The sequence below is a fragment of the Arachis ipaensis genome, chromosome B07 (genome assembly GCF_000816755.2).
Source record: "Arachis ipaensis cultivar K30076 chromosome B07, Araip1.1, whole genome shotgun sequence".
Lineage (NCBI taxonomy): Eukaryota > Viridiplantae > Streptophyta > Magnoliopsida > Fabales > Fabaceae > Arachis > Arachis ipaensis.
Genome location: NC_029791.2, coordinates 125,547,447 through 125,560,374, shown reverse-complemented (window position 1 = coordinate 125,560,374; position 12,928 = coordinate 125,547,447). Strand labels below are relative to the sequence as shown.

Genomic DNA, 12,928 nt, shown 5'->3' with positions numbered 1-12,928 from the left:
TTTTCGACTGTATTTAATCAATTTTGCTAGCATAATTACCTGCCGGGCCTTGTTGAGTGCAGTGCAGCCAAAGACAGAAAATCAGATAACAAAACTCGTGTTTAATCACTTGTTCCATTGCATCTGCTAATTCTAATTACAGAAACGCTTAAACACTTCATACATCGTTATGTGTCAATTATATGGGAACTAAAGACAAAAGCCAGAGAACAACCAGCAAAAATTGTTTTCATTCATGTTCAATCACTTGTCCCACTCTCATTGTATATGCTAATTTATTTACAAAAAGCACTTAATCATTCCAAGTTAAAAATGATTTTATTTTAGATTGTCTCTAAGTGCTTGTTTGGGCGCTATTATTTTGTTAAAAAAATATCTTCTCTAAGTGATTAACATCTTTTTTGAGAAGTCGTAATTAACATCTTTTTTTAAAAGATCTTTTTTTCTTAGAAAAAATATGTTTTTTTATGTAATAAATAAAGAAAAAAGTATTTTTATATTGTTACACCCAAACATAATTAATAGATAAAAAGATCTTTACATGAGATATTCAAACATAAAATTACTTTTACTTTTTCATAAGATCTTTTAAAAAAAAATAAATCAAAAAAAGATCTTTTTTTAGAAGTTTATCCAAACAAGTTCAGATTCACTGTACAAAGTGATTATTCTTCGTAGCATAGGTACACTACCACCTTGGCTCTGCTGGGTATTCCTATAATGGCCTTTTAGATATCCACCGAATGAACATGCCTAAACATTCTTCAGGTTTGTACTCAGTAGCTGTATGTCCTCCACCCTGGTTAAAAATATTTCTCCAAAACGACAGTTAAATTGAAGTTAATTAGATAAACATTGCATGAGGCAATTTATTGCAGGAATTAAAAAGGGTCTTACTTTCACAGTTGCAAACGTCATCCGATTTGAATAAGTCCTAGTATATCTATCAAATTATGAGATTGATTTAGCTTCTGAGATAGTTATGCAAATACAACAATGGTATAACAAGTTTGGAGTTTGAGCACATATCACTTACCCTGCAACTTGACCATTGACGTACCATTGCCTCCACTCATCCACGATGGTGTAGTTTAAAGATCGAATCCACGCTTGGGTCGCCAAGAATGGAACTATCATGTCATGATCCCCACTATTATAAAAAAAAAAAAAGAATACACATTTACAATTTAATTATACACATCCAATGGTAAATGGAAGCAAAAGTAAGTAATTAATGATATCGACCTGTATATTAATGAACGATAGCCTTTACTGCTTAGATTTTCATGATATTGGACGCTGTTTCGAATATCATGCTTGTAAAGTATGTCATAGTTACAGCGCTGCCATTTTCCTATACTACCCTGAAGCAAAGAGTTAGCCATTCATGTTATATATATACATCATTTAAAGTTACCGTCGTGTATAACGAATCAATTATACCTTTCGAACGTTTAGTGCCTTGCGAACCTCTTCAAAGTTGGCCCAATAGGTACATAGTAGATATGCATGACTCTGGGATGTGGAAAATAGTAAATTTAAAGGTGAATGCTACCCAACCCCTCTAAAATAACATGTAAGTTACCCTTTATTATGTGTCACATTGTAATTGGTCCTTATTTTAACCATAGTTGGGGCGCCAACGTCATTGTCATCTACTGTCCTCTCACACAACCTCTCTTCCCAGTATAGCCAGCGCCTCTTTTTACCTTGGATCGCTTCTTACCCACATAATTAATGGTTAATTTGGTTATTAAATTTTTTTATTAAAAAAACATATCTTTATTTAATTACGTGATGGAACATATATATATATATATGTAAAATATAATATAATAAAATAAATCTATTCAAAGTATTTAAAAGTATAATTAAAATCAGAAAAAATATATTTTTTCTGATTTTAATTATACTTTTAAATACTTTGAATAGATTTATTTTATTATATTATATTTTACATATATATATATATATGTAAAATATAATATAATAAAATAAATCTATTCAAAGTATTTAAAAGTATAATTAAAATCAGAAAAAATATATTTTTTCTGATTTTAATTATACTTTTAAATACTTTGAATAGATTTATTTTATTATATTATATTTTACATATATATATATATATGTAAAATATAATATAATAAAATAAATCTATTCAAAGTATTTAAAAGTATAATTAAAATCAGAAAAAATATATTTTTTCTGATTTTAATTATACTTTTAAATACTTTGAATAGATTTATTTTATTATATTATATTTTACATATATATATATATATGTTCCATCACGTAATTAAATAAAAATATGTTTTTTTAATAAAAAAATTTAATAACCAAATTAACCATTAATTATGTGGGTAAGAAGTGATCCATGGCAAAAAGAGGCGCTGGCTATACTAAGAAGAGAGGTTGTGTGGAAGAGCAGTAGATAGTGATGACGTTGGCGCTCCAACTATGGTTAAGATAAGGACCAATTACAATGTGACACATAATAAAGGGTAACTTACATGTTATTTTAGAGGGGGTTGGGTAGCATTCATCAAATTTAAAATGATACATTTTTAGCAATAAATTTAAGGTAATTAGTTACATGAAGTTGTTATCATTTGAAGATGATATTGCAAAAATCATTAGATAGTTTGACATATATAACTGAATTACAATCTAATGATCTTTAACTATCGAGTTAAGCTCCATTTTGGTCCTGAGATTGGCGAGTTGCATTGATTTAGTCTCTGACTTCTCAATTGCTACAATTTGGTCCCTCGGATTTAAAAAAGTGCACCAATATAGTCCTTCGTGTATTTTCTATCGCAATAGCCCAACACTGTTAGTGATGTGGCTCAAACATTGCCATGCTAGACATATTAAAACGATGTTGTATGCGTTTTAGACTAAAGAAAGCACTAAATGACATTGTTTGAGGGTTTCAACAATACTAAAATATTACACTCCTCCCTTTTGATCACTTCATCTTCTCTTTCTTCACTGAACTTCAAAAAAAAAAAAATTATCCCATCCAATGGTGAAAAGAATTAAAGGTTGCTAGAGAAAAAAAATGTTTGTGGCCACCTTTTGGTTTTCGCAAAGTGTGTATCGGCGTCTGTAGAGGTTGAGAAAGGATTTAAGGTTTTTGTGTTTGCCCACAAAGGTTGAGTTATGGTTTTTTATATTGTAGTTCGGGCATCCAAAAAATGACTTATTAGGATTCGATTCCGTCATTGACCAGCAGAGAACAGGGCGACATCTGCAGCCACACCACCCTGGTACTCTTGGTGCTCTGCTTTGACTTGGACCCTAGCGGTTGAATGAATAAAACTCTGGCTACCACCTGAAATCATCATCCCATACTAGCAACTTTGCACAACAAAGAAGAAGAACAATAAAAAGAAGATTGGATAGAACGTTCTCTGTTTTATGTTATAAAAGAGAAAAAAGAAAAAGGACTAAGTCAGTGCTATTGGAATTTTTCTCTAGCTCAGCGGGCCGTTAATAATCTAACGTGGCAAGACTTGAGTCACGTCACTAACGGCGTTGAGTTCCGATACTGAAAAAATACGAGGGACTATATTGGCGTACTTTTTTGAACCTGAGAGACTAAATTGTAGCAATTGAAAAGTTATGAACTAAATCAGTACATCTCACCAATTTCAGGGACCAAAATGGAGCTTAACACTTAACTATCATTATCGTATGAAGACAATTTCACGGGAATAATTTATTTAAATGTAAACTCTTCCATTAATGAAATTTGAAGGTGTGAAAAGTTACCCGACAGCTTAAGGGTGGGACTGCAAGGATCGGAAACTTGTGGAGCTGATCAGTTAGAGTCAGAGATCTCCTCCTCCATGCCTTACGCAAGGCGAACTCGCAGTTAGGCTCCAAAATGTGGCATACATAAATTCCTGAAATAGTCTGAGGACCCACGAGTTTTCTAACCTTTATAATTTACACTCAGATGTTTCATCAAAAGCAATGATAACAATACATGGCTGCTGGCTTACCTCCTTGTATGATTCCATGTCTCTTACACAAGCTTTGTTTCCGGGGTTTACATTAATGAACTCTCCTTTACAGTTCCTATTTAGTGACTTATTTTATTGCACCAAAATAATTCGGATATGTATGTTAGCATTTTAAAACAAAAATAAGAAATATTATTAATTACACCTATTGAGAATTGATTAGTAAATGATTTACCTCGTATAATTCATCAGAAATGAGTCCCATGCCATGATTGAATGCTACTGCATAGTTATCTTCGGTAAATGTTGTAAAGGGATTCCCCAGCAGGTACCCCTGTACAAAATAACATTTCTATTCAATCTACTTGAAATTATAAGTTCATATAAAAAGACAGGTTGTTATTACCTTTTTTTTTTAAGAATAATTCTCTACATACAAGCGTTTTTTTATACAAGTCTTTACAAGTCATTTATATTAACGCGCTTCGAACTGCACGTTTTCACTACACTTTCTTCTTCTTCTTCTTGCTGCACATTCTTCTTCCTCTTCCTCTTTTTCTTCTTTACTTTCGTTTCTTGCATTCTCTTTCTCCTTCTTCATTTATGTGCTTTTCTCTCTGTGTTTTTTTTCGTTATTCTCGATTTCCATTATTTTTTGACATCAAGCTCTGAAATCGTTTTTGAAGAAGAAGAAGCAGCAGAAGATGAGGAGGAAAAAGAGAAAGATTTCTGAATTATGCATAAGGTGTAATTCAACGAATTTTGGGTGTATTTCTTAAATCCTTTGGGTGTAGTTTTGTAATCCTTTGGGTGTATTTCTATAATCGTTTGGGTGAATTCCTGTAACCGTTTGGGTGTATTTCTGAAGTTCCATTATCTTCAAATTTGGCAAGAAACTTGTTTTCATGGAGGAAGAAGAAGAAGAGTCGTTCATAATGCATGGTGAGTAGCGCGCTTTAGAAACAGGAAATGGTTGAATAACGTACGTTTATTTACTCTTGAATGTGGGAGTGTAAGGCGTGTGTTTTGTTGGACTTATAAGACTTGTAAGCCAAAAAGACTTGTATATGTAGCAGGTTTTTTTTTTAAACGCACAAACCTGGAGATTTATATGTGGCTGGACGCCACCTTCATTTCCTGCGAAAATAGAGAGATTGAACAGTCAGAAATTGGAGGGCATTAGGCCATTAGCTACCTATTATTTAAGCTTAGATCAGAGGAGTTTAACCATTTGAAATTTCTTCAACAATTGCTGGAATGGGAAGCCCAGACACTGAATCGCCCGCAATGTACACTTCATTTGATAGAAATTCCGGATGATCAACCAGCCACTTCCTAAGAAATTGATGAGCATCTTGAACTACTTTCCGGGTACTTTGGTGAACAGCACGTTCTGTTTTGGCATAAGAGAATCCAGCACCCACAGGTAAATCTACGAATATTACACTGCTTACCCGACCACCCAAACCATGCAAACATGATCAATTTTCTCAAAGCAAGATTAAACTTGTTTAATTTGACTTGGTCAACTTTAAGTTAAAACATCTATTTACTATAATACTTTTCTAATCACGTGAAGATGTCTTTATTAAAGATTATAGTTAAGATGTTGATACAATTTAGTCAAATATGTCAAATTATTTATCATTTTCTGTTGTTATCTTCACATGAAACATTTTCCTACTTCCTATAAGTATTCACCTAATACTAAACCTTTGTCCATGACTGTGGCTTCAAAACCAGATTTGGCAAGCTCCCATTGTATTCCTCGTTTATAAATGATAAAGGACCTGTAACAATACGCATATATAATATGCAAAAAATATGATTAAACCCATTATACACTACCTTTCGCTGAACATGACAAGACAAGAAATCGAAAACAAGACATAGGAGAGAAACATAAAATTTTGTGTTTTTATATTCTGTTTGGTGATAAACTAAAATAAATTATAAAAATTAAATTTTTTTTATTCAAAAAATTTAAGACAAAAAATATAGTAATAAAAAATTAAAAAAATAATAAAAAAATAAAAAATAAATTGTATCTTTTGTTAGTTTTTCCGTGTTCTTTTTGAACACAAAATATATTAATTTAATGTCTTTAAATACATTGTATCTATCCATGTCTCCTCTATCAAATACGATTTTGTACCTCTATGTCTCGTATCCTGTTCTGTAACGTAGCCTTTGGTGTTTGGTATGTACCTACCTACTTCAAAGACAAGGCCAGAAAAAGCAGAGCAACCAGGGCCACCCGTAAGCCAAAGAAGGAGAGGGTCCTCTTTGGGGTTGTTCTCTGAGTGAATGAAATAGTAGAACACTTCACCATCTTGCTCCTCTTCAGTTTCACCCACACCCACATACCTTATTGCCATAGCCATGCCATGTCAACGTAATGCATATTTTCATAGTTTGAATTCAATCATTATTGAATAATAACCATAACATGACTTAGGAATTAATGAATCATAATATACCCACCCAGTTTCAAGAACAAAAGGCAGGGGTCCTTGGAATCCAGGAAGGGATTGCACTATGGAGTGAGATGTTGAAAGCTGAAAAGAGCAAATGATCTCTAACACAAGTGCAAAGACAATTAAAACTTGAGACAAGGAGCTTCTGCCGCCACTACAACAATTACACAAACTAAGCTGTGCCATTTTGAGTTCCTATGCTAACTCTCCGGCACCACACTTCTCTATATCCATATTCCTTATCCATTCTAACTTTTTAAGGAATGTGTCTTTTTCTTCTTGGACCAACTATTTTATGGAATGTTATACATGATATTACTAACATGGTGAGGTATGGTCATATTTTTTTAATAAAATCCAAAATAATCTCTAACAATTAACTCGAAAGACAACGAGACCCTTAACAAAAAAACTCAAACTCGGTCCTTGACAATTGCTTCGAAAGGACAACGAAACTCTTATGCCAAAAATTAATTTTTTTTGGCACGTCAATTCAAAAAAAAATATCAGGAGACGGATTGTGTGTTTTTTTTTTTGGGGCCTCGTTGTCCTTTCGAGGTAATTGTCAGGGACCGGGTGGGGTATTCACTCTATTTTTTTTTCCACGGTATCCTCCAGCCCAACAGGTCAAAGATTAATCCGACGCAGCACTGAATTCTATTTAAAAATTTGTCGTTGATCAATAAATTACCAATGAGATATGGTCATATGGTGAGATATAGTCACCATTTTTCTTCTAATGAGTCTTGTCCATTTCCTCTGGACTTTAATTGTTTCTGTCCAATTTCTATGTAAGTATAAATTTTTGGCAACCCACTAGCATTTCAAACTAATTACAAATTATTTTTTCACAAATGATCTGGTATGACCTATTTTTGAACTATTAAAAATAAATATTTATTATTTAAAAATTTATAAACAAAAAGACAAAATATAAATCCATATGACACTATTAAATATGTGGGATAAGTACTTTTTTCGTCCCCAAAATTTTGGGTCAAAATCAAAATCGTCTCCGACCTTCTTTTTTTTATTAAAATCATTCTCAAAGTTAAAAAACGTTATAAAATTGTCCTTTTCTACTTCAATTTTTTTTTTACTAAATTACCCTTCATTATTAAAAAATTATAAAATAAAATAAATATAAAATAAATAAATAAAAAAGAAGAAAAGGGGGTGGGAACTGGGGAGAGAAAGGAAGGGGGGAAGCCGCGAGAAAAAGGGGGGGAGGAAAGGGGAGAGAAGGGGGACCGCCGCCTTGCCCTGCTGCTTTGCCGTCCTGCTACGCCGCACCGCATCGCCGCCCTGCCGTCCTGCCGCACCACCGCACCGCACCACCGCTTCTTCTTCTTCTTCTTTTTCTTCTTCTTCTTCTTCTGTGAACTGGATTTTTTGTGAAATTTCTGGATTTTTGATGAAATTTGTTGTGGAATATTGTTGTTGCTGAAATTTGAATTTGGAATATTGTTATTGCTGAATTTTTTTATTATTATTCAAAGTGCATGTTGCTTGAATTTTCTGTTGATGATGATGATGATGACCATGAACAGTTTTTTTTTTTTTTTTGGTTTTTAGGGTGGGATCAATAATTTTTCTGTGGCTTTAAGTCGGTTTTGATTGTTGGTTTGGATTCAATTGAGGAAAAGAACTTGTACTTGGGTTTTGAATTTCCATGAGGATCTGTTGTAAGTGATTACTTTTTTTTGTGATTTTTTTTTTTTGCCAAAGAGGGTTCTTTGATTTCGGTTGATCATGGTTAGCGGCAACATTTTTTCATGACAATTTTGTGTATTGCAGCTTTTGATTTTTTTCAATAATTTTCGTTCCTAGTGAATTGGCATCTTAGTATTTTGATAATTTAGCATGAGTTTGCCTGAAAATTTGAATTCGGGAGTGAGAGGGTGAGGGAGTGGGGTGAGAGGTGGGTTTGGGGTGAGGGGAGACGAAGAGATGCTGGGTGTGGGTGGGGTGGGGTTTTATTATTTTTATTAATAGTTAAAGGTAATTTGGTCCAAAAAAATAGAAAATGACGATTTTATAACATTTTTTGTAACGTTAAGAATGATTTTAATAAGAAAAAAAGGTCGGAACGATTTTGATTTCGACTCTAGATTTTGAGGACGAAAAAAGCACTTATCCCTTAAACATGTAGTATCAGATATGAACGGAAGACTCCCGGTTGGAGTGTTCAATAACGAATTAGAGGATTATTTTTATACGTAATATACATAAGATAATTAAATATATCTTGCTTTTTTTATTTGAGTTGCTATTTGTTTTTTTTTTCTTTTCTTTTTTGCTTCAATTGAGTACGCCAATTTAATTAGATCTTGTATATTGTATTTCTCTCCCTTTATATCAATTTGATCTAGGAGCTGTGTTGCTCATTCTAATATCTGCCAATAAATAAGCCCAATAAATATAGGACCACATGTAGGACTAGAAGTGAGTCAAGAGCTGAGTTTGAATTTGAATAAACTCAACTTATTAGCTCGTGAGCTGGCTCGATTATATATATGGTGAAAACTCAGATGCAATCGACTTCACGTGAAGTTGATTACTGAGAGCGGTTAAATGATTTGACTGATTTGACTAAATTATCTAACGACTCTCAACTATCAACTTCACATGAAGTCCACTGCACCTGTGTTTTCACCTATATATATATATATATATATATAGAAAAGTTCTACATCCATGTAATTTTTTCATCCAAGCTATCCAAGTAACTTCAATCAAACGCGCTTCCCCAACCCCTTTACGCGTTTCTTATACACACACCTCATATAACTTAAACCTTATTCTCTTCTCACGTTTTCGTTCTTCTTCTTCTTCTTCTTCTCTATTCGCGTTCTTCTTCTCTGCTCGCATTCTTTATTATTGATCTGCATTGAATTCAACGTAATAAGCTCCGTCGTTCTTCTTCTTCTTCGTTTTCTTCTTCGATCTACACTTCTGAATGGAAACAATGAATGATTCAACTTCAAATCAGTTGAATGAGGTTATTACGTTGAGACAGCTAGAAAATGATTGCTGCATGCTATCACAATAATCTTAAACACTAAACAAAGTAAAAGGAGGCCACCGAACCGAACAACATTCATTTGGTGAATCAAAATCACAAAGGCCACCGAACCAAACAATGTTCATGTAGTGAATAAATGGTGATCAACTTTCAATCAATAAGAATAGTATTTCTCCTTCTCTTCCTCTTCCTCCTTCTTCTTTCTTCTTCTTCTTCTTCTTCTTCTTCTCCTCCTCCTTCTTCTTTCGTTATAATCATCACCAACAACACCAACATTTTGCTCGGTTAAGTGGAGTTGCTCATTTTGATTCACTTGATTGTTAATGTATTCAGTTGAGTCCTTGTGCATGCAGAAATGTTTTTCTTACTGATTGAATTGAATGTTTATCACGTTTTATTCAACACATGATTGGTGTTCGGTTCAGTGGTGTTGGTCATTTCGGTTCAGCTGATTGTTATGTGTTCAGTTGACTTCTTTTGCATGGAAAAATGTTATTCTTGATGATTGAATATTTATGACATTTTATTTAGCACATGAATGTTGCTCGGTTCAGTGGAGTTGCTCATTTTGATTTACTTGATTGTTAGTGTGTTCAATTGAGTTCTTGTGCATGTAGAAATATTTTTCTTTGATGATTAAATGTTTATGACATTTTATTCAGCACATGAATGATGTTCGGTTCAGTGGAGTTGACCATTTTGGTTCATTTCTGTTCTGTACAATTTAAAACTCTTCCTCCTTACCTTCTACTGCTTTTTCACCGGAGAGAGAAAGAGGAAAAGACAAAAAAAAAAATACAGCAGCAATAACAACAAAAGAATGAAGATAAGGAGAAAACACGTAAAGAAGAAGGAACGCGAAAAAGAAGGAGGAGGAGGAAGGCGAATCTCTATTGCTGTTTTCATTCGTTTCTGGTTGTTCCTTGCCGAATGCTTGTTTTCACTCGTTGGTTACATGGATGTGTAGCGCGCGAATCTCTCTCTCTCTCTCTCTCTATATATATATATATAGACTCGAACCCGCGACCTCTTAGATGAGTACAGGGATCGTAAGCTTTTGGTGAGCCGAACTTGAGTTTAAAAAATAAGCTCAATTATTAATGAGTCGAGCCGTGAGTCAAACTCAATTTTTATGAGTCGATCTTAAATTTAGTCCAAGTCAACACAACTCGACTCACTTCCAGCACTAAGCAGATGTTATAAATTCTTTGTATTATTGTTTGTTTGGTTTCAGTTAAATCATTCATAACAAGTTCACTCTTTCGCCGGTCTCCCGCAACGAAATAAGCATCTATTCATATTATATACATTATAATAACAACCAACCTAAAATTAAATAAAAGAAAATGAAAATTGCAAAACAATCAAATCAATAATCTACTTGCCAAAATGAACTATGCATTCATCGAAAAGTAATCCAAAATAAGTAATTTCAAGTGGCATACACACAAATTTTCATTAAAAAATTCAAGAAATAATTATCAAAATTTATACAAGATGAAAAGCGGTAGGATGATTTTCATGAAGAACAATAATAATTAAGAATATATAATACCTGCAAAGAACACTTTCTCTTGCAAGTAATTACACATAAACATGTAGCATTACGTAACCCTAAACTATTAATTAGCCAGTTTTTTTTTTTTACCAAAGATAGAAGATTCGAACCTGTAACCTCTTAATTGAGTATGAGGAGACTATGCCATAACTCATTGGCATAGTCTCCTCATACTCAATTAAGAGGTTGCGGGTTTGAATCACATATCTTTCCAAATTAGCGAATGAGTAATAGCTCAAATGGCATAATCTCCTCATACTCAATTAAGAGGTTGCAGATTCGAGTCTCATATCTTTGATAAAAAAAAAAAAAAAACTACTAATTAGCCATTATTATTCCTTGAACAAGGCTGGGTTTTCTAATTCCAACAGCATAGCTTCTACTTCTAGGGTAAGAATTAGGCACAACAGCTTCACCCCCTTCATTCAAATCAAAAGGTTTATCCTCATCAATTCGACCCATACCAACACTCACCGACTTTGGCAACCCCACTGGTTGACTTTGACTTTGACTTTGACCTCGACCTCGAGCTTCTTGTTGCAGTTTCAGGACCAAATCCACGTCGATTCGGTTCCCCATGGTCCTCGCCGACGCTGCCCTCACAAGCTCCGCGTAATCCTCCGAACCTGCACCGGACATTGACGTGGCGGCGCTGTAGCTTCGCGGCAGCCCCGCCTGGAATCTCCCCGCCGCGTCTCCGGTGTTGCCGTAGCTGACGCTGTAACCGCACTGTGTTATGCTTCGAACGTACATGTCCTTCGCCTTTCCAAGAACTCTTATAGGTGTGGTTATGATCCTCACCAACTTGTTCTGCGCACCTTTGTTTCTCATTTTTCAATTCTTTTCAGTTTTTGATGGCTTTATCCTTTTTGAAGAAGTTTAATGAATGAGAATTTCAAAAATCAAAAGCAAGCTAAGATCGAGTAGTGTGGAAAAATGACACTAATAAATGGGATTTATATATGAAACTGGGAACGCTACCATGGACTTTTTCAGAGCAAGCTGGGTCAAGAAAATTACGCAGATAATAACGTGTTGGCGTATTATTATTATTATATATTAATGATATAGTTATAGCATTTGTTGATGAAGACATGTAGAGGTTCTACGTTCAATACTTTGTATTTTCAATTACAGCGAAAGGTGGCTTAGATTAGAGCGAAGGACCGCTACTATTTCAACATCTTTTATTTGACTTTTTTTTGTTGTTGTTGTTTTGGGAGCTACTCATATCAAAAACGTATTTTTTTTTAGATATTTTTTAATAATTAAAATTTAATACATATAATTAATTAAATTGTATTATTTTTATTAAAATTAGACAAGACCTATGATGCATAGACACTGACACGGACACGGGACACGACACGACACGGGATACGTCGACACGCGAATTTTAAAATCTTACATGACACGAGAACACGCATTCATATAAAATATAAAGTATTTTTTAGATAAATCATAATGATATTTTGATATTTTATTGATATTAAAATATAAATTAAAATTTTTAATTATTTTTAATGTCTTATTTTAATTATATCAAGTATTTAAAATATTTTTGTTTTAATAAATAATAATATATACTATATCTAAATTTATTTTAAAAATATATGTTAAGAATAAAACAGGACACGCTGACACGTGATGGTATTTAGGTGTATGTGTCCAGGTGTGTCCGGAAAAGAATTTTTTATTTTTTATTAAGACACGGTCGGACACAGCAGACACGCGTGTCGGACGAGTGTCGGTGAGTGTCGTGTCCCAAATGTGTCCGACACGCGGACACGACAACTCAACGAAGTGTCCATGCTTCATAGGACAAGACAAATCAGTTTTGTTGAAAAATTAATAAATTAATTTTAAACCGATCTAATTTAATATTTTTTATAAAAAATAA

The 12,928-nt window shown here is 33.5% G+C and overlaps 2 protein-coding genes across 7 annotated transcripts; both read right to left on the bottom strand.

Moving 5' to 3' along the window:
- Positions 542-6,745, bottom strand: LOC107606354 (serine carboxypeptidase-like 17). Of its 6 annotated transcripts, none has more exons than XM_016308410.2 (13): positions 6,453-6,743; positions 6,124-6,335; positions 5,682-5,758; positions 5,197-5,422; positions 5,068-5,105; positions 4,204-4,302; positions 4,008-4,094; positions 3,775-3,918; positions 1,444-1,515; positions 1,246-1,364; positions 1,037-1,150; positions 898-943; positions 542-815 (listed from the first exon to the last, which is right to left on the bottom strand). In XM_016308410.2, exons 1-13 carry the CDS (start codon positions 6,629-6,631, stop codon positions 804-806), a joined length of 1,425 nt encoding a protein of 474 aa, XP_016163896.1. In that variant the 5' UTR covers positions 6,632-6,743; the 3' UTR covers positions 542-803. The 6 variants fall into 6 exon arrangements, 5 of the variants coding, with proteins under 5 accessions (XP_016163896.1, XP_016163894.1, XP_016163895.1 ...); XM_016308408.2 differs by having other exon boundaries at positions 542-799; positions 6,453-6,742; XM_016308409.2 differs by having other exon boundaries at positions 542-799; positions 6,181-6,335; positions 6,453-6,742.
- On the bottom strand, positions 10,849-12,080 carry LOC107608515. The gene is made up of 3 exons (XM_016310285.2): positions 11,344-12,080; positions 11,050-11,089; positions 10,849-11,009 (listed from the first exon to the last, which is right to left on the bottom strand). The coding sequence occupies exon 1, from the start codon at positions 11,857-11,859 to the stop codon at positions 11,347-11,349; it is 513 nt and encodes a 170-aa protein (XP_016165771.1). The 5' UTR covers positions 11,860-12,080; the 3' UTR covers positions 10,849-11,009; positions 11,050-11,089; positions 11,344-11,346.